The sequence below is a fragment of the Ostrea edulis genome, chromosome 8 (genome assembly GCF_947568905.1).
Source record: "Ostrea edulis chromosome 8, xbOstEdul1.1, whole genome shotgun sequence".
NCBI classification, from domain to species: Eukaryota; Metazoa; Mollusca; class Bivalvia; order Ostreida; family Ostreidae; genus Ostrea; species Ostrea edulis.
In genome coordinates this window covers 26,399,990-26,421,121 of record NC_079171.1, presented here as the reverse complement: position 1 = coordinate 26,421,121, position 21,132 = coordinate 26,399,990, and the positions used below count along the sequence as shown (strand labels likewise).

The window sequence follows — 21,132 nt, the reverse complement described above, 5'->3', positions numbered from 1 at the left end:
CATTTTAAGACTGTATATATTATTTTGTTTTGGCTTGTGAAGCATTTTCAGACCATTGTGAAGTCATCTTGTCCGACTCCCATACACTCCCCACTTTGATTAACTATATCATTATATAATGCTCTAATACCTCTATGATTATTCAAATTGCATAGGTTAATGAATTCATTTATATGAGCATAAGTGTATGGTCCACAGTCACTGTCATGTATTTCAAAACTAACCAATACATGAACATTTCAACAGCTATCTCCCACAAACAAGACTTTTATTTTAGTACACCTACATTTTTAAGCTATTAAAACTTACACATTTGTCATGACATCCATGTTGAATCTACTTGGTCATGTTCGTTCCTTTTTTAAGATCTAAATGTGCAATAAACAAGAGGACTATCGACCACATCGTTCTCATGAATCACCTTGACCCTAGGCCTGCTGTTGTTCACTTATTCAGATTTTAAGATTTCTTGCCGATTTTACTCCAGTCAAAACACTTGACCCCATATTGTGGCCCAAATCTAGCCGCATAGGGTCACGGTATAACTATGATACAATGTCGCAAGATAAAACATTCACGATTTGAAATTTTCACAGAAGTGTTCCGAGATATTCCGATATAAAACATTGATACCCTATTGCGACCCGCCATACCCTCCGTTCGTCGTGATTTTTAACCTATTTGAAACTGCGCTACCTAAGTATTGGCTATCCAATGTCCTGATGGTTTCCCCATATACTGCCTGTCATGTATTGTGTATTCGACAGTCGGTCGACTGTTATCCGGATTTATATTGTTTATGTTGTTGGTTCTAAAAGTAGAATAAAGCAGTTTGAGTTCCGGTTATTATGGCGTCTGCTTGACGAACACGACATGGTGTCAGAATGTGAAAAAAAATCACGTCTACGATAAGCCATCGAAAGTTATTTCGTGAATATTCTTTGACATAAACACTCAAAGAAAACAGATGGAGTCTCTTACTGGTGCTACGCCAAAGGTGGACTGGGAAAGTGGTGACCTGCCGGGAACATGGAAAAAATTCAAAGCACACACGGAATTTATGTTCAATTGACCACTGAAAGATAAAACAGAGGAAGAAAAATGCAGTTACCTCATGATCTGGGTTGGCGAAAAAGGTAGGGATATCTACAGTACTTGGCACATTACTAATGAGGAACGAAAGAAATTAGAAACGTACTACACAAAATTCCAGGCCTACTTTCAACCGAAAAGTAACAAAATATTCTCACGCTACAAATTCAACTGTAGGACACAGCAAGAAAATGAAACATGTGAGGAATTCTTAACAGCATTGAAAGTTCTAGTTAAGGACTGTGGTTACGCTAATTCAGAAGAAATGCTGAGAGACAGAATAGTGTTCGGAGTGCGTTCAGCGAAAATTAGAGAAAAACTTATTACTACCGGAAGTGATTTGTCATTACATCAAGCAATAGACATAGCGAATTTATATGAACTCTCTAGAGCTCAACTGAAAACTATGAGTGAGGACAGTAAAGGCGACCTCGTAGGAAACGAAGTGAACCGTATCACAACAAACTACAAAGGAAAGCAGTCAGATTTTCCGAAATGCAGACAGTGTGGAAATAGGAAACACGAAGCCGGAGAAAGGTGTGTCGCAATTGGGAAAACATGTTCTAGTTGTGGTAAGAGAAACCATTTTGCGCGAGTATGTGAATCTAGTGTGAAAACAAAGCGAAGTGAACCAGGTGCTTTCAGAGGAAATTCGCGTGGGAAATATTATGGAAAGCAATCAAGGAGACAAAAGAATCGTCCAGTGAATATGATTCAAGAAACTGATTCTGATGACAATGACTTAGATGATGGAAATTATTTTTTCATGGGAATGATTGATGCTATCAACACGATAGAAAATTGGACTACGTCATTGAGAGTAGGAGACACAGATGTACAGTTTCTCATGGACACAGGTGCAAAGTGTAACGTGATTACCAGAGACACTTATCGAAGGCTTAAAATCACAACAGCACTGGAGAAAGCGGAGGCGTTACTGAAATCATATTCAGGACACAAAATCACAGCTGATGGTATGCTCACCATTCCACTGAAATGCAATGGTCAAACTCATTCTATGAAATTCTACATAGTCGACAGAAATGCGCCAAACATCTTGGGAGCAGATGCTTGTCACAAACTGGACTTGGTGAGACCGATGAACGCTATTTCGTCGAAAACTGAAATCGTCAAGGACAACCTTCAGACCACAGGAAGTGACATTTTGAGTGAACCTCAATATGCAGAACTATTTGAAGGATTGGGATGCCTACCCGGGAAGTATTCCATTAAGTTAGATCCATCGGTTACGCCTACTATACACCCACCTCGCAAGGTACCGATTTCGCTGAAGGACAAAGTGTACGAAGAACTCCAGAGAATGGAAGAACTGGGAGTTATCGAACGTCAAACAGAACCTACACCATGGGTAAACAGCATGACAGTTGTGAACAAAGGATCCAAAATTCGAATCTGTATTGACCCTCGAGATCTAAACAATGCCATACAGCGTGAACACTTCCCGTTGAAAACCGTTGAGGATGTGATCGAGAACATGTCTCAAGCAAAGTACTTCACAAAGCTGGATGCCGTAAGTGGTTTTTGGCAAATCCAACTAGATGAGCAAAGTTCCAGACTTTGTACATTCAACTCACCATTTGGACGTTTCCGATTTAAGCGGATGCCCTTTGGTATTAAGTCAGCGTCCGAGGTATTCCAGAAAATCATGTCACAAATGCTGGAAGATATTTCCGGTGCGGAAGTCATCATTGATGATATTTTAGTATGGGGATCTTCGATTGAAGAGCACGATCAGCGTTTACGCAGAGTGTTGCAACGCGCTAAAGAGTACAACCTGAAACTCAGCAAACAAAAGTGTGAGGTACGAAAAACTGAAGTGAAGTATGTAGGACAAGTACTCACCCAGAAAGGAGTAAAACCGGATCCAGAAAAAGTCCGTGCCATCTCCATGATGCAGAAACCAGAAAATCGACAGGAACTATTAACATTCTTAGGACTTGTTCAGTACCTTGGAAAATTTCTTCCGAGACTATCAGATGTCAGTGCTCCACTACGGAAGTTGACTGAAACAGCAGCAGGATCTGAATGGAACTGGAACAAGGAACAGGAAGTCAGTTTCAAAACCATTAAGGCAATGATTATAGAAGCTCCAGTTTTGGCATACTATGACCCAAAACAACCATTGACGCTCTCTGTGGACGCTAGTTCTAAAGGACTTGGTGCTACTATCTTACAGCAGGGTAGACCCATCGCGTACGCCTCAAGAGCACTCACAGCGGCCCAAAGGAACTACGCACAAATAGAGAAGGAAGCCTTAGCAGTGGTATTTGGATGTCATAAGTTTCACCATTACATCTATGGAAGACAGATAACTGTGGAATCAGATCATAAACCATTGGAGTCAATATTTCGTAAACCGCTCTTAGCAGCTCCTATGCGTTTACAAAGACTACTTCTTGCAGTCCAGAAATATGACTTAAAGATAGAATACAAACCTGGGAAACTCATGTTTATCGCTGATGCTTTGAGTCGCCACTACCTAGATGAAACTACAGAAGAACTGGTACCCGAAGTTGATGTCAATAGCATCACGCTTAACCAACATCTACCAATGTCGAAAGACCGCTATACCGAATTTCAACAAGAAACACTACGTGATTCTACTTTGCAACAGCTTCTACACACAGTATTGTCAGGTTGGCCTGAAGCCAAGCAAAACTTGCAATCGACTCTTATTCCGTATTGGTCATTTCGTGATGAGATATCACATGTGGATGGACTACTGTTCAAAGGCAGTAAACTCTTGATTCCGAAGTCGATGCAACAGAAAATGTTGGACTTAGTGCATGAATCACATCTCGGAGTAGTGAAATGCAAGAGCCGAGCGCGAGAGTGTATGTACTGGCCAGGTATGGCAGCACAGATTGAGGACAAAGTTTCAAAGTGTCATATTTGTGCAGAAGTACAGAATTCAAATCCTAAGGAACCAATGATATGTACAGAGTTGCCGGACCGTCCATGGTCCAAGATCGCGTCCGACATATTTGCATACCAGCAAAATCATTACATAATTGCGGTCGATTACTACTCTAAGTGGCCGGAGATCAAGATTCTAAAGGACTTGTCATCATGTCAAGTTGTGAACTCGCTCAAAAGCATGTATTCAAAATATGGAATCCCGGATGAACTAGTATCCGACAATGGTCCGCAGTATACAAGCAAGGAGTTCAAGGATTTCACAAAGGAATATGGATTCACCCACACCACATCAAGTCCGTTGTATCCAAAATCAAATGGACAAGCGGAGAGGATGGTACAAACCGTCAAACGGATTCTCAAGAAAAACAAAGATCCGTACATAGCACTAATGGATTACCGTAACACGGAAATTCAAGGACTAGGAAAATCACCAGCACAGATGTTTCTAGGACGTCGTCTGAAAACAAAATTACCGACAACGGCAAAACTTTTGCGTTCCATGAACAATGACACTCATGAGAAATTGAAATCTAGACAGCTAAACTTTAAAAGATTTCACGACAGGAATGCAACCAAGAACCTACCAGATCTGCAAGCAGGAGACCGTGTAATGTTGAAAGTACAAAATTCGTGGAAACATGCCAACATCGAGTCAAAACATCACCAACCGAAATCGTTTATCGTGTCATGTGAAGGAAAGCAATACCGTCGCAACCGAAGCAGTATGAAACAAACAAAATCGATTAAAGAAACATCCGAAGTCGAAGGATTTGACTTTCAGCTTCCCGACAGTGTTTCTCAACAGATTCCAGGAACTACTCGTCCGAACAGCGACAATGCTAGTGAACATCCGAACTGTGACCGCGAAACCGAACAAGCTCGATGTACCCGTCCAAAACAAACTCTATCGTTTCCAACTCCACCGCAAGAACTGAACAAAACGCGATCGGGACGTACTATCAAAGCTCCTGGCAAATACGCAGACTATGTTATGCAGACAGTTTAATGTGAATTATCATTTCTTGTGAAACGGGCATAATTGTCATGGACATTCTTAAATGTCATGTAGTTCATTTGCAGCTTTCTTGTATGTGTTAAGTGACTTATTGATTCAGAACTTTTTCATTGCTTGTATTGAGTTTACTTGATTTCTTTGAATTTGAAAAGAGAGGATGTCATGTATTGTGTATTCGACAGTCGGTCGACTGTTATCCGGATTTATATTGTTTATGTTGTTGGTTCTAAAAGTAGAATAAAGCAGTTTGAGTTCCGGTTATTATGGCGTCTGCTTGACGAACACGACACTGCCTTGTAAAACTTTGATCCCTTATTTATGGCTCCGTCCTACCCTCCTGTGGTCACGATTTTAACCTATTTCAATCTGCACTTCCTGAGTATTGGGTATTCAGGGCCCTGCTGTTTACCCTGGTAAAACTTTGATACCCTATTAGGGCTAACCTACTCCTGGGGACCAGCTTGTGAACAGCGGTGAATCTGCACTAACTGGAAATGCCTGTGTATCAATATGCTGAATCATGACTCTTGTTCATAAGGATAAATTGTTAAAAGATGTAATCTATATACATTTTAAAACTTATTTTAGATCCCCTATTGAGGCCCATCGTACCCCCTAGGGACATGAATTCAACACACTTCAAACTACACTATCAAGGGAAGATTACATATTAATATGAGTATACATGGTCCTGTTATTAGATTTTTAAAGACATTTGTTATATATTCATATACAGGACTTTGATCGTCATTTTCACCTCTCATGCACTATTTTGGCCCCATCGTACACCCAAGGACCACAATGTAAACAAATTTGCACTACCTGGAAATATATGCATATTAATATGATTTTTCCAAAGAATATTTTTAAAAGATATTTATCCTATATACCATTATGTAAAACTTTGATCCCGTATTGTGGCCCCATCCTACCCCCAGCTTTAACTAAACAGAAATTTACACTATGTCAGGCAGCTTCTATGTAATATTCAACTGTTGTGTCCTAGTAGTTTTTAAGAAGATTTTTGAATGATCCCACTCTATTTTGGAAAGAATGATGTCTGTATACATAAAGCCTTGTCGATACACTAAAATCAATCCACTATATTTTGTTTGCTTACGACAATTGTACATAAATAGTGTTGGATTTTCTTTACATACAGCCGCAGTGGCCGAGAGGTTAGAGCGTTCGCCCCGCATGCGGGAGGCCGTTGTTCGAATACCAGCCGTGATAGACCTAAGTCGTTAAAACAGGTAGTGACAGTTCCATCGCCAAACGCTAGGCATCAGGTGTGAATGTCATGGGTCCTCGGAGATGACATTAAAAAACGGATATCCCGTGTGACAGTAGGTGTGGCACGCTAAAGAACCTTCGCTGCTCAATGGTCGTAAGCGCCGAGCATAGGCCTAAATCTGAAGCCCTTTACCGGTCTTGGTGACGTCTCCATATGAGTGAAAAATTCTCTTGAGAGACGTTAAGCAAGATACAATCCATCTTTACAGAGTTATAGTACTTGCTTCTTTTATATATCAAATTACTCATTGAAGGACAATGAAGGTACTGTTTGACTTGCCAATGTTAGTGTTCTAGCTCAGAAATATGTACAAACATATCGATTCTCTTTCAGTGACCGAATCTGATTGAATATTGTTTAACGTCCCGCTCGAGAATATTTCACTCATATGGAGACGTCACCACTGCCGGTGAATCTGGTCGCATATTTCACAACAATAACCTGTAGGTGCAAATGTAGAAAAAATATATCGTACACACGAACAAATGAAAATAAGGAACAATGATCAATCTCATAATTCCTATAAACGACCCCCTGGAAATAAGAGAGATGGGGTCAAGTGCCTCGTAGGACTAAGCATCCCCTGTTAAAGTATTACAAGCTGTAACTGACGGTAACTAAATTGAAATATAAAAGAACAGATATTAAGCATCTTTTGTGATTGACTTGATATAACTTTATAGAGTCAGAGTAAATCTGAAGCAATAAATCCGTCAAATCAGTAGAAAATGTCGATTCATGAATCATTGTCATCCTGTCAGTAATTCCTACTTGTAATCCCAGATGTGCATTGACCCTAGAGGTCACCAGTCCCGGAAAAAGCGAAAGAGAGGCATTGAGCAAGTGTCAGATTTGTAAACATTTTAGCATGTCAATTCTATAGAAAATTCACTATCAAAATTTCATTTCAGTGGCACATATACGTAATTATTACTTTCAAACTCTTATAGTATTCTTGTCATTTACCCGCTCGCGCCGGTAAGTGAGAAAGTTTCCCAGTTTACTTTCGGAAGGACGATGGCCTCTCCCCAAGTACATTGTATCTGGTTTCTCTCTTACACCAATAAAAACAGGGCGCCACCATATAACTGAAAAATTGTTGAGAGTCGCGGAAAACAATCTTGTCATTTATGAAACGATGTAATATTTCAAGCAAACGAAACCTCGGTCTCCGTCTTTGTATATGTCCTCGGTCTCAGCAACCCGATTGTGTTAGTCAATCATCGTTCCTGTGTCCAGGGGTGGGTAGTCTAGGGGCTAGGTATGGCCTGTGTCCAGGGGTGCGTTCAAGATCGTAGCGGCTAGTCTAGGGGCTAGGTATGGCGGCTGATTTGTGTCATTTTACACTTTATCGTCGTTTTGTTACTTCGAGGCGAAGATAACAAAACGATATCTTTTGGTCTTGAAATAATGAAAACACGACAAAATGAAAATAGCGGCTACTTTTCGCCTCAAAATAACGAAAAGACAACACATTGTACAATGGCACAAATCAGCCACCATACCTAGCCGCTACGATCTTGAACTCAGCCCATGTATATGACGCACTGGCGGTTTATATGAAACGCTCACTGTAGGTATGCTCTCAAACAATATTCCCTTGTTTATTTTGCTGATTTTATTTTCAGATCTTGGGAATTATATCATTTATATTGGTAGGTGTTAACTGGTGTATAATTATATAGTTGGAAAATAACGTCAGTTACAGCTTGTTAACCGGCCAACGTCACCAAGAGCCATGTATTGTGATGTGAACGTAGTAATCCTTATTAAAATTCAGTGTGTAAATAACGACCTAACAGATAATATGAAACATTTCATTTGCGTTATTGTCTGTTTAACATTCAGTTGGATATTTCTCATGCATGTTGGGATGTCACCAACAGTAGGTGATCTACCACAAACTTAGACCTATGCTTAGCGCTTACAATCGCAGCAGGGAGGGTTCCTTAACGAGCCAACTCTTGCCGCGATACGTGATCCAACCAGATTTAAGGTCATATACGAAAAAACGTGATTCTCACTTCTAACGCGACCCTTACCTCACGGCCACCCGGTAACAAAGCGAACACTCTACCAGTGAACTACCGCATCAGGTGTGAAACTCTTAAGGTAGTACGCTATATCGTCATAATGGCTTACTTCCTTTAAAAACATGGATGAAAAAATCGCTATCAGCAATATTTGACTTTTCATTTAAATACCTAGCCGAGTAGCTCAGTAGGTTAGAATACCGACTGCTGAACTGCAGGTCGCAGGTTCCGAGTCCAGCAGGGGTTTTAATTTTTTTTCCAGATTACCTTTACTAAAACTGTATTTTTTGACAAAATAAAGTAAATTTGGAAATTTACAACTTCAAAATATTGTTGTACATATCTTCCACTTTTCATCTACATCAAATTTCTCTGGTGTAGCATACATCCTTAAGTATTACTATCTTAGCATTCGAACTAAACTATAGGAAATTTAAAACGCATGCTAATTTACGTCACATTCGCTTATTGTTAATTCTCTTAGAACAATGTTAACTGCTTGTGACGTCTCTAAGTGAATAGTAAATTCCCGGATGTAAAAGAACAAAGAAATACAAGTGGTATTGCAAGCATACGTTACTAGAATGTTTATTGACTTTTATTTTCTATCATCCAAAATAATAATATCCAAAGATACTCTGAAACCTGTCATAAACAACAGCCTTCCACATTTCAAGAATCTCACCGTCGTTTACCTGCATAACAAGGTACTTGCATTTCCTCATAAGATGTCTGTAACAATTGCGTGCTTTTGTATATTGAAAAGATAACCTCTCACCGAATGACACAAACGTCACGCCTTCTAGAAAGGATGGCAGAGTTCCGAACAGATAAACGTCATCGATCCAGAAAAATGGCGCCGTGTGCGCGGCTTGGTACAGAGGACGGACCAAATCTGTAGAGAGAAACACCACAAACCCACTACAATACTGGAGTGGATATCGTTCATGTCCCAAATAAAATGTGTCACTCACGGACCATTTCCTGCTTTTATTACGAATTATGTCCATGGAATTCGGTTCCCATACATTGCAAAATAAAAGCCTTTTTCGATTTTTCAAATATGCATAATTTTCAAAGAATTTGAAAAGATTAATGAAAGAGTCATCATCAACTTTGATTACGATTTCGGCATTCATACAATTCTCCGTGATCCAACGCAATCCCATCACACCCTTGTTTGTCAAGTTTCTGTACGAGTCTATGAAGTCACCTTGGATGATATCGCGGTGTGTCCTGCTCTCCATAAGTAACGTGTCTTGCATGTCCATTCTATGTGTTGTCCCTACCAGAAATATTACACACACAGTTTCTGGACTATAGTGAGAAATATTCAACCATGTCGCCCGCATATCTTTTCTTCTCCAATAATTTTCAACTGCGCTGTGAACAAAGACTAGTGCTGACACCTTCCTATGACTGCGACACACATTTACATTGTTGATTATATATATTGCATTTAGAGTCAAAGGGTATTTTGTTTTAGTTTGTACGGGTCTCTTGTAATCTGGAGATACTAGATTCGACTTCAAGGTTCTTTGTAAACGTGTCTGTCCACTATACGTCACGCAGTAGAGGTATAAGAGACATACCACACATCCTGTAGTCGACAGTATAATCACTACTAAATCCCTTCGCATTTCTCTTTATGTTGAAGCCTCTGTGACGATGACTCTATTTGAATCAAAAAGAAAATGAAACAAATCTCTGTATACCAATATAATCACACGGTGCAGTAATGTGAATTACCATGGAAACTTTTTCAAGAATGAGACACGTCCAATATTACAAATGAAGCGAGATGTCAGCAACTATAACCAAAAAAACGAGGAATAATTCAATTGTTACTTCACTAGTAAATAAGATAATTGGAAATGATTTGTACACAATAGAGACACACAGTGACAACACACCTCCGTGGGACACCCTTGTTCATCAAGTCTAAGTGAAACACGTCTTTTGTAACAGAATTCATTTCTTGACTTCCGTTAAACACATCTGTTAGTATGCTCTTCATATGGCTGTTATGTGTGTTCATTGAATCGTCTACTGGATATATGCTTTGAATGAATGTCCATCTCTACATCAAACAAATTACAACAAAATTATCAATACGGTCTACGCACAAGCTTGTCACAATCTACATATATTGAATGCACCAACTGTTTAACAAACAACAGCCTGTTTCTGATTATCACAAAATAATGTTCTTGGCTTTAAATGTTTTATTTCTCTTAAGCTGGCTCATTAAACTAAACGTTCACCAAATGGTTCGTTTCTGCAACTCTCACGAAATATGATTTCACCATCAAAAGAGGATTTCAATAATTTGATTTCTTTTGTAAATTTTTTTTGTTATGATTTTTTTCCGGAATGATAGAAAAGTAAAAATATTGCAAGTAAGAGCTTTTAAAATCCTAACATTGCTTTAATTCAATGCATGATGTGAATATTTGATAAAACCTCATATCATAGTTCTATTTGTCCAAGTAAAATAATATATATCAAAGCTATAACACTTATCTGTTAATATCTTTTTTCCTTTCTACGTCTAAAAAAAAAAGAATCGTATATTTCAAACAAATATATTCTAGAAAGATATTGAAACAAAGGGGCCAAATTTAAGAAATATAACTGATTTTGGATTTAAACCCGGGGAAAAAGTAACGGTCCCGATAAATATTGATATAAATTACGAAACGTACCATATTCTTGCTAATTTTATGCACTTTACATCAAGAAATTAGTTTCCTTTAAGGTAGCTCATTACATTAAAATTTTATTTAATGACTCGTTAAAACACCCCTCATGAAGTATGATTTCATCTGAAGAGTAAAACAAGCTCGCAATTATGTTATATGATTTCTACATATATGTGATTTATCCTGGAATGATAAAGTGTTTTGTTTGCAAGTACAGGCTTCTAGAGTCCAGATTTCGCTGTGATTAGGTGTATGGTACAGTGTATGAATATAAATAAAAACATAACTAAAATATTCAGATACAAACGTTGTATTCTTTGTTTTTATTTTTTGAATAAAAATATATGAAAATTGAAAACGTTACTTGTTAATGACCAAACGTTACTTGTTAATGACCAAAATGAAATTAATAGAGTTTTACAAAACAACTTACGACAAAGTCGCAAGTCTTAAATTGTATTACACAGTTATTACTTTGAATGAATGAAGTAAAACTTTTCTGAGGTTTAATTTTCAATATTTTTGAAAAAAATATTTTGCATTTGCAGTGAATGACCGTACAATAAACTGGAAAATTCCAGTCTGTAAAGTTTGTCGTAAGTCGTAAGTTCTTTTGTAAAACGCGCCCCTGAGTATCGGGGCCATATTTACGGTAATCCCTCCACATAAGACGGGAAAGTTGACTCATAATGAATCGAACATGAAGAACGTCGTATAGATTTAAATGTCACCATAATCGATATACAAAGAGTGGATAAAAATTCTGAAGTAGATTTAATGCTACACTGGTCTGTTCCATGGCTCCCTGTGTATTAGCCATAACCTTCACGCAGCAGTGGTCCTTTACACTTATATAAAATGAGTGTTTAAGAATCACTTTCAAAGACGTGCTTATCAAAGATCGACTGATTATGACAACATGAGTATCTTTTTTTAAAAATACACACGATCTCTAACCTTTTCCAATGAAAACACACGATCTCTAACCTTTTCCAATGAAAACAAAACAATGCAGACTCAGAAATTCTTTTGTGATCAATTTAAAGTTTTATTTTTTACATTTACATGTTTTTCGGTCATTCAGAAAGCATAGAAGAGTGGTAATTAGAAACTTTTTTGAACTTAAAAGAAAAGGAATTTTGATATTGAAACTTAATATATACCTAGCATTGTACTGATAAATTTGAAGAACTATCTATGGATTATTTATGCCTAGCAATAGGGATATTGAAAAATAATAATTATGATTTCTGTATACGTTAGTAGATGACAAAATTTATTTTAAAAATTTACACGTAGTTAATAACTTTGATTACACAAAGGATAAACCTGCAATACTTACTTTGTCTCGTCATCAATGATGATGCTGTAGAGATATCATTAATAGTGGAAAACTAAGCAGAATAATCCGTTTTTTCTTTCATCAGTTTAAATGTTTATTCTCCGTATTATAAATTAATGACCACAAAATTTTTTTTTTTTTTTTAAAAATACGTATATTTTCGTGTTTTTAAAAAATCTTTTTCGGTGTTTCTTTAAGTACTGACAAAAGGATAATGTCTATAAAAACAAGAGGTACTGTGAGCAATGCTCACTAAGAATACCCCCCGCTTATCCCAATCTCCCAAAGGGTGTTGGTAATAGGTATAAACTACCTCTTTTCTGAGTGTAAAAAACAAATGGCATGACAAACCGAACCATATTGCTACTTCGATGTCCAATGCGCTTGACCTTTTGACCCCAAAATCGATAGGGAACATCTTCATCCCATGGGTAGTCCATATGTATGATATGGTAACTGTAGGTGGAAAGGATAACGCTTTAGAGCCCGGAAACCATATTGCTACTTCGATGTCCAGTGCTCGTGACCTTTGACCTTTTGACCCCAAAATCGATAGGGAACATCTTCATCCCATGGGTAGTCCATATGTATGATATGGTGACTGTAGGTGGAAAGGATAACGCTTTAGAGCCCGGAAACCATATTGCTACTTCGATGTCCAGTGCGCTTGACCTTTTGACCCCAAAATCGATAGGAAATATCTTCATCCCATGGGTAGTCCATATATATGATATGGTGACGGTAGGTGGAAAGGATAATACTTTAGAGCCCGGAAACCATTGCGTCTACAGACGGACGGACGGACAACCCGATTCCAGTATACCCCCCCCCCCCTCCCCACAACTTGTTGCGGGGGTATAAAAAATATATTTACACAGTATTTCTAGTAATAAAAAAAACCCACCCAGGTGAACCTTTCTTTATTTTCCTTTCATGTATAGTCGTTCCTCACTAACTGAATTATCCCAGTCAAGATCTTATCTCATCAGAAATCGGACGGAAGACCTACTCATTGCTCGCAACGAGGTCGTGTCTAGTTATTATTATAATAATTTTTCCCCCTTTTGTTTTCTCGATTTCTCAAATCATAGATTTGCTTGAAACTTTCTGGAAAGATAGGGAATGTTAATATCTCTAGACATTTTTTCAAAATTCACTTTCGTTCGTCAGGTAAGTGCGATTTCCGATTTTAAAGACATTTTGCCCGTGGATAATCTCAAAAATGACGAACACTATAAATCCTGCCCCCCCCCCCCCTAAATTAAGGTTCTGAAGATCTTTATCATGACTATTATATTTTTATTATTGCCTGTTGAGGAAATTTAAACAAGCCATGTGCAACTTCCAACTTCTCCGGCGGCCCTCCCCCGCATCCCTTATTTTACGGATCTGTGCCGATATGGAAAAATTCACAGGCATCTGAAGTATGGACACCACTACCCCCCCCCCCCCCTTCTGATTTTTTTGGGCGGAGATTATTTTTCCGAAATGTGTGGATTCCCCGTCTATTCCATCCTAATTTCGATTTATGTAATCGTGAAGATGCTTTTGGTAAGCCTTATACTGTTTATAATAAGTATAATTTATTATACCTGTGAAAAGCGTGAAACGACTACAATCGAAATTGGGAAAAGATGGACAAGGAATCCACACATTTTGGAAAAATAGTCACCGAAAAAAAATCAGAAAGGGAGGGGGGGAGTAGTCGTATCTAGGGCCTATATATATCGGGTGTCAGTGTAAAACATATATGGGGGGATACAGCCCCCTTTATTTTCTGTAGCATTTCCCCCTAATGTTAATAACTAAATAATATAAAATAAGATCAATTGTGGTCAATGGTCACCATTAAAACCATCCTTTTGCCTGTTGTTTTTAATTCATCCCTGACTTTTCATCTTTCTATAAATAACTCTAAAGAATTCCAAACTTAATTTTAGAAGAGCGTACTAGCCAGTCAAAATCGCGTACTTATTCTGCGCGGTATCAGTACATAGCACTTCTTGGTATAAAACGGAAAATCGAGCTGTAGACTCATGTTTTGTTGCAGTTTTTGGCGATAAGAGGCAATAAATGCAGTCATGCCATACATGTTTTTTTAATTGAATTAATGTACAATAGAACGGTAGTAAATACATTTGCTCAAAAGGCCAACATTCTCAGGGGTGTGTGCCATTTGAAGCTAGGTACCATGTGTTATTATTAGTATACATAGGTCATCAGTCATTTACAGAAACAAGTGCCTGTGGTTCTGAGGCATGGTCGGGCTTCCAGAAGTGTCATATATCAACTGTCGGATAGCCTGGTGACAATGAAACGAACACACCACTGCCAACATGCCACTGTACTTCGCCATCCTCTTTTCCAGCGTTGTCTATGTAGTCTTGGATAACTGGTAAAAGGAATTCAAATTTTAACCAGCGAGCCAAAGGAAAGGTGACTCCTTTCTCAGTGGCAATGCGATGACGAATGTGAACATAAACCGTTCCCTTGAAAGGTATGACGGTGAGAAACAGGATCCAGTTGCACGAACGTTAGTTAAAGTTAACTGGCCGTTAAAATTGAGTTAACGCGCCGTTATAGTTAACGGCAAGTTAAACGGATTGCACGAAATTTAACAGACGGTTAACGCTCTGTTAAGTTGCTAATTTAACAGACAAATTTAACTGAGGTACGGGAGGTACATTACAGTTAAAACAGGAATGGCGGACTTCTTATTGTTTGGCAACTTGTGGGAGGGAAGAAAAGAGCGGGTTTACAGAGAAAGGCAAAGCATGGAAGACAACGACTGACACAAGAAGTCAAATACAAACTCAAAAACAACTTGTAAAAGGTTTTTGGGTATACCGAATGAACTTTCAACTCTTGTACAACTTTTACCTCTTGTGTACATAAAATATTGAATCATATCTGACTACATATATCATCATCATTTTTTTACTCATAGCAACTCAGTGAACTTTTTTTCTGAATATTTTTTTCCTTCTAAAAATGTATATCAACAAACGATTTAAACATTGTAAAATAATTACTGTAAAACTTCCATGAGACTTATCTAGAAAAAATATTTACCAGGCATGTGGGAGCATCTCGTTATTAGAATTTACCTCAGATCCAAGAAATCTTAGTGAGTGTTGCTTTAGCAATAATCATTTAATTTCTAAACTGGGAAGGTGTTCCATGCTAGACCAACAACAATATCAATTACTTAAGTTACTTTAATATATCTTAATTTCATAAATACAATGAATTTTATCATACATAAATCATATGTCTCTGGTTTTAATTTTTGTAAGTACAGAAAGATTACAAACCCTTTGTCAATTGTGTACAAGTTCACTTTCACTACTCTATACAATATTTTATGTACTCAAAAGAAAGAAGAAAAAACCTTTTGTATCTGTTGACTTTGCATACGAGTTGATTTTTTTGTGTACGAGTCGGGTTGTGTACGAATCCGTTTCTGTACAAAATGATCGTAAATATCTTAGAGGTAAATCGAACTGAATATTAAAGTTCTTTCGACATATATAAAAACAGCATATCAAACACACAGTAAATATATTTTATTTGTACATATATTGCAGCTCGCAGGAGACAACGTTTGGAGATCTCAAACCAACATTCCTCCATCACATGATTTCGTCATTTTTATGCAAGTATGCTCAAAACGAATTTAATGATTACCCACAAAAATACGATGTAATCATGGAAACACGTGATAGTCCATGCAATCTGAACTTAAAAATCGTAACACTCATACCCACCGTTCGTAATGAAAACCCTTAGACCTAAGAGAAAACGTAAATTATACGTGAAAGCTCCTTGTTGAGTCTTTCTTCTCCAATAATGCGATCGATTGTGCGCATGCGCGACTGTTATGGTAGGCAACTAATGCACGAAGTGTATAGTAGGCAACTATATTCCCGGATTGATTTAAAGTACAAACCTTCCGCAATTAACTTAAAATATATATGTTTATATATATGCTCATCAGAACCATGCTATTAGTTAGTCAACTTAATACCCAGGGGCAGAGAAGATTTTCAAAGAAATGAAATGCATTTTCACTAAAAAAAACTCAATAGGGCCCCGCCCAAACACCAGATCCCCTAACCCTGGGGCCATGAATTTCAGGAGAGTCATCTATGCTCATCATAACTATGCTATTAGTTTGGCTACCTAATACCCAGTAACACAGAAGATTTTCAAAGAAATATTGCATTTTCACTATATAATCAGTCAGCCCCGCCTTTGCACCAGAACCCCTGACCCTGGGGCCATAAATTTCAGTTTTGAAAGAAGCATCCTTGATCATCATTATCATACTATTAGTTTGTCTACTTAATACCCAGCAGCAGAGGAGAAGATTTTCAAAGAAATAAAATGCATTTTCACTATATGATCAATAGGGTCCCACCCTAATACCAGAACCCCTGACCCAGGGGCCATGAATTTCACAATTTTGAAAGAGGCATCCTTGCTCATCATAACCATGCTATTGGTTTGTCTACTTAAAACCCAAGGACAGAGAAGAAGATTTTCAAAGAAATAATGCTTTTTCACTATATGACTTATAGAGTTCACCCTAGCACCATAACCCCTGATCCAGGGGCCATGAATTTCACAATTTTTAAAGAGGCATCCTTGCTCATCATTACCATGTTATTAGTTTGTCTACTTAATACCCAGAGACAGAGAAGAAGATTTTCAAAGAACTTCTACATTTTCACTATATGACCAATAGAGCCCCACCCTAACACAAGAACCCCTGCCCCAGGGGCCATGAATTTCACAATTTTGGTAGAGGGCTCAACGCTCATTATAATTATGCCCACAGTTTGGCTTCTTGATGTCCAGGAGTAAAGAAGAAGATTTTTTTACACTCATTTTGATGGTTTTTGCCCCACCCCTCAGGCCCCAGGGGACAAAGACCACGAATTTCACAATTTTTGTTCCCCTCCACCCACAGATGCTATATGCCAAAATTGGTTGAAATTGGTTCAGGGGTTTCAGAGAAGAAGCTGAAAATGTTCAAATGTTAACGCACGACGACGGACAAAAACAGATAGCAATAGGTCACCTGAATGATTCAGGTGACCTAATAACTTACTAATGGCAATTTTTTAAATTAATACTGATAAAAAGTGTTCATATGATCAAAGAATATGTACTGGCCTTGACCCATGGTCACATTGTCAAGTTCACTTTTTAGAAAATACAAACCCTGTCCTGGCCATATCAAGTAATGAAGAAACATTTAGATTTCATACTTACAACAAATTTTCATGTTAACTGAGGCTGCATTGGGACCTGACCCAAGGACATATGGTCAAGTTCAAGGTTTTTATGGCACACAGCTCCGACGGAAGACCTCTCGTTGCTTTGCAATGAGCTTTGCTCTAGTTCCCTTAATTATCTGGAAAACTGTTCCGGATACACTTCACAGCACATGCTGGTAAAACAACTCGAATCTGTTTTCCAATGTACCCCCATGCCTACCTTGCTAACTGCCTATATGCTGTGTATCTGTACTTTTTGAAAATGTAAAAGTACAGTAAGTTACATTATGCATGTATGATAATTTCAGATAAGCTATAATTATATAAAATAATGATATATATATATATGGTAATGAGGTTTTCGAAGAAGCCTCGTACAGTTGTACATACTCGCATGAATCTTCAATATCTTCTCCATACTGTTGCTTGTATTGATAGTAAGCTATTTGAAGAACGTATATGTTTAAACAGGCTGGTGAGAATCCAGGGTGGTCAGTTATGCAGGTAATCCCCTCATCCTCAAAAATAGAAGTTATTTTTTCCACTTTATGGCAGCACACACATTCACGGGGGGGGGGGGGGGGGGGGTAGCCATAATAGAACAGTTTCCACATTTGCACCTGCAAGATGTAAATTGTCCACAGTACTTGCATATTCAATAATACACAAGAAACATTGGTGCAAGCACACTAATTTTTTTTTAAAGAAAACGTGTTCCAAAGAATTTCTTTGTTTAGAATCAAGCAAAAATTACAACTCGGTGGCTGGTAAAAATTCTGAGAAATTTTGATCATATCCGGAAATGAACGAAGTGAAAAGAACACTTTTAAAATTATATACAGCATCTATTTATTGATAGTTCAATAATGCAGTTTAATTCGCAGTACCAAAATCAACATCAGGCTAAACACACTCCACGCTTGTCCGATCGATCGATACAAAAACACGTTTGTCCGATCAATCGATATACCTATCAGGATCAAAATACATGTATCTTTAGTGTATAATCAATTCTTCAATATTGAGGACGACCAAAACACAATATTAGATGTGCAGAAATTACACGTGCAAACCAATGCGTGTACATTACATTAGCGGAGGGGATACACCCCCTTTCCCCCTGATTTTGTTTTATATTGTAAAAGGGAGAGAGAAATAGAGGTATATCAGAGTTTGGTATATATTTATAATTTCCCAGGAAATTCAGTACTGCATTGATTGTCAGGTAAAATTCTAAATTCAAATAGGGCCTGGGGGGGGGGGGGGGGGGGGGGGGGGGGGGGGGGGGGGGGGGGGGGGGCTCCGGTAAGTTTGTCATCTGACATCAATTTAACTTTAACTTGTAAACACACTTATGACGTCATTTACTTCGATTGTATTTAAACCGGAAGTTGCACTTCGAAAGGTATCGATAGTTTTCGCAGGTGTATAGATATCATTATTTTGGGAATTATAGCACCGATTTTGATAGGGTTTTCACTAGCATATTTAAGAAAGTGAACTTGATGGTATAAGCTTATGAATAAAAAATCCGTGGCTTATCTTTAAAGTGAGTCCCACCACCAGGACCCCACATATTGATGTAAGTACCCTAAAAGTTGAAGTGAGTTCCATCACCGAGACTCCGCAAGTTGAGGTTAAATGAATTACTACTGATAGGTACATGTGATAGTTAGTCTTTTGATAATAATTCTTGCAAACGCTATTCAGGAAATTGGGTCCCCCTTCTTAATAATACGTGGTATTATTAATGAGGGGGACCCATGTATGAAACAAGTGCATGTGGTGATATGTATTGCATAGTACATTTGTAAACATTGCATATATTTTGCATAGAAATGTTTTCACATACAAACTTGCACACTTGGCTTACACATACATAAATTCAAAAACTTGTGAATTACAAGTAAACATTTTCACCCCCCCCCCCTGCCGCCAACACTTTAAAAAGTTTAAAAAAAATTATTTGCTTGTAAATCTATTAATAGCATTCGCAATAAAAATTTGACAATGTTAGTTTGGATTAACAAACATGTCAATTGTACATTTGCCTAGATATAGGTAAATAGAATGTATTGAATACTTGTAACATACAGAATTTCTTTCATTTTTAAGGTGACACCAGCCACAATTACTGAAATATACAGCCAAATAAAGGGAAAACGGACCAAGGAAATTGATTCTGTTCAACCACATGGCTCAGCACTTCTTCAAAACATTCTACGCCATCACACCAAACGCTGCATTTTTCACTACCTTGAGTAAGTGGTAAGAAATCAGCCCCTAATAGCATTACAGTCATTTATCGAAAATGGCTCAGTTCAAATTATAGAAGGTTTGGGGCATAACATTTTCATTATCCATCCTACATTTATTTTAATTACATATTCTTTTCCGTCTTTTCGAGACGAAAAGGATGGTATAAATCACACTCACATAGCTTAAGAAATGAAAATTTGACCCTCAAGAAGCTATCCATATACTTTGATAATAACAAGTTGAATAAGAAATGTCTTATTAAGGAGGAGGAGGAGGGGGAGGAAGAGGTAAATATCTACATATGAACAGGTACCCACAGACAGGTTTTAGGGTTAAAGATAGCATCCATATTGGATTTAAATATCAATTCTAATACACGAATTTATTTCAGATTCCTCATCCCATATCTTCTCACCAGAAGTACCGGCAACGGAATGGAAAGACCCCCAGGGTTGAATGTGGGGAGTGTGGAGTTTTCGTAGTAAGGCTGCCCCGCCATTTAAGGGATAAGCATGGTTTCAACACCATGCAGTCCAAAACGTACAAAAAATGTGCAATGTAAGTATCACCCATCTTTAACAAAAGTAAGGGATTAAATTTTTTATATCAATAGAACTAACATTTCCAGGGTTTTGATACTAAAATTTCCTTCATCAGATTGAAGAAGTGTCCAGAGCCCGGGTGCGGGAAGGTGGTCAAGCGGCTCGATTCCCACATGGTTTACGACCATGGAGCGGTTCGGGGACCGGAGCTCCACATTAGAGCTTTAAAGGCCGAGAAGGTGGAGAAGAGAAAGAAGAGGTAAACGATTATTTAGATTTTTTACCATAGTTACCCATATACATGTATATATATGTAGGTAGGTACTTCTATTTCGGTACATGTATGTGGGTACTTCTATGTTGGTGACTGTATAACTTGATTGTTTGCAACAATGTAAGAATCAGTACTTCATTAATAGGGTGACAGCAGAACAAACGCCGGGGACTGCTCTGCCAGTAGACAGTAAGCTTTCATCGTTTCACACAAAATGTAAATATGGATTTGTACATCAAAATGCTGTTTATTTCATCTTATTGATTTAATTTTTAGATCAACACCTCAGGAAATTTCTCGACTGGCAGCAGACCATAGAGAAGAGCCGGTCGCAGAAGGAGGACAACCAACACTGTA

General features: G+C 37.9%; 2 protein-coding genes across 2 annotated transcripts; one reads left to right on the top strand and one right to left on the bottom strand.

The window, feature by feature from the left end:
* Positions 1 to 1,114: 1,114 nt before the first annotated feature.
* On the top strand, positions 1,115 to 5,038 carry LOC130049645 (uncharacterized protein K02A2.6-like). Its single transcript, XM_056147523.1, has one exon. It carries the CDS (start codon positions 1,115 to 1,117, stop codon positions 5,036 to 5,038), a length of 3,924 nt encoding a protein of 1,307 aa, XP_056003498.1.
* Positions 5,039 to 8,624: 3,586 nt separating this feature from the next.
* LOC125672946 (beta-1,3-galactosyltransferase 5-like) lies at positions 8,625 to 10,286 on the bottom strand. Its single transcript, XM_048909147.2, has one exon. It carries the CDS (start codon positions 10,012 to 10,014, stop codon positions 8,983 to 8,985), a length of 1,032 nt encoding a protein of 343 aa, XP_048765104.1. The 5' UTR covers positions 10,015 to 10,286; the 3' UTR covers positions 8,625 to 8,982.
* Positions 10,287 to 21,132: the final 10,846 nt, after the last annotated feature.

What these genes read in the sequence shown, in the direction of transcription:
- LOC125672946 (XM_048909147.2), bottom strand. Translation starts at nt 10,014, where the DNA reads ATGCGAAGGGATTTAGTAGTGATTATACTGTCGACTACAGGATGTGTG.
- LOC130049645 (XM_056147523.1), top strand. Translation starts at nt 1,115, where the DNA reads ATGATCTGGGTTGGCGAAAAAGGTAGGGATATCTACAGTACTTGGCAC.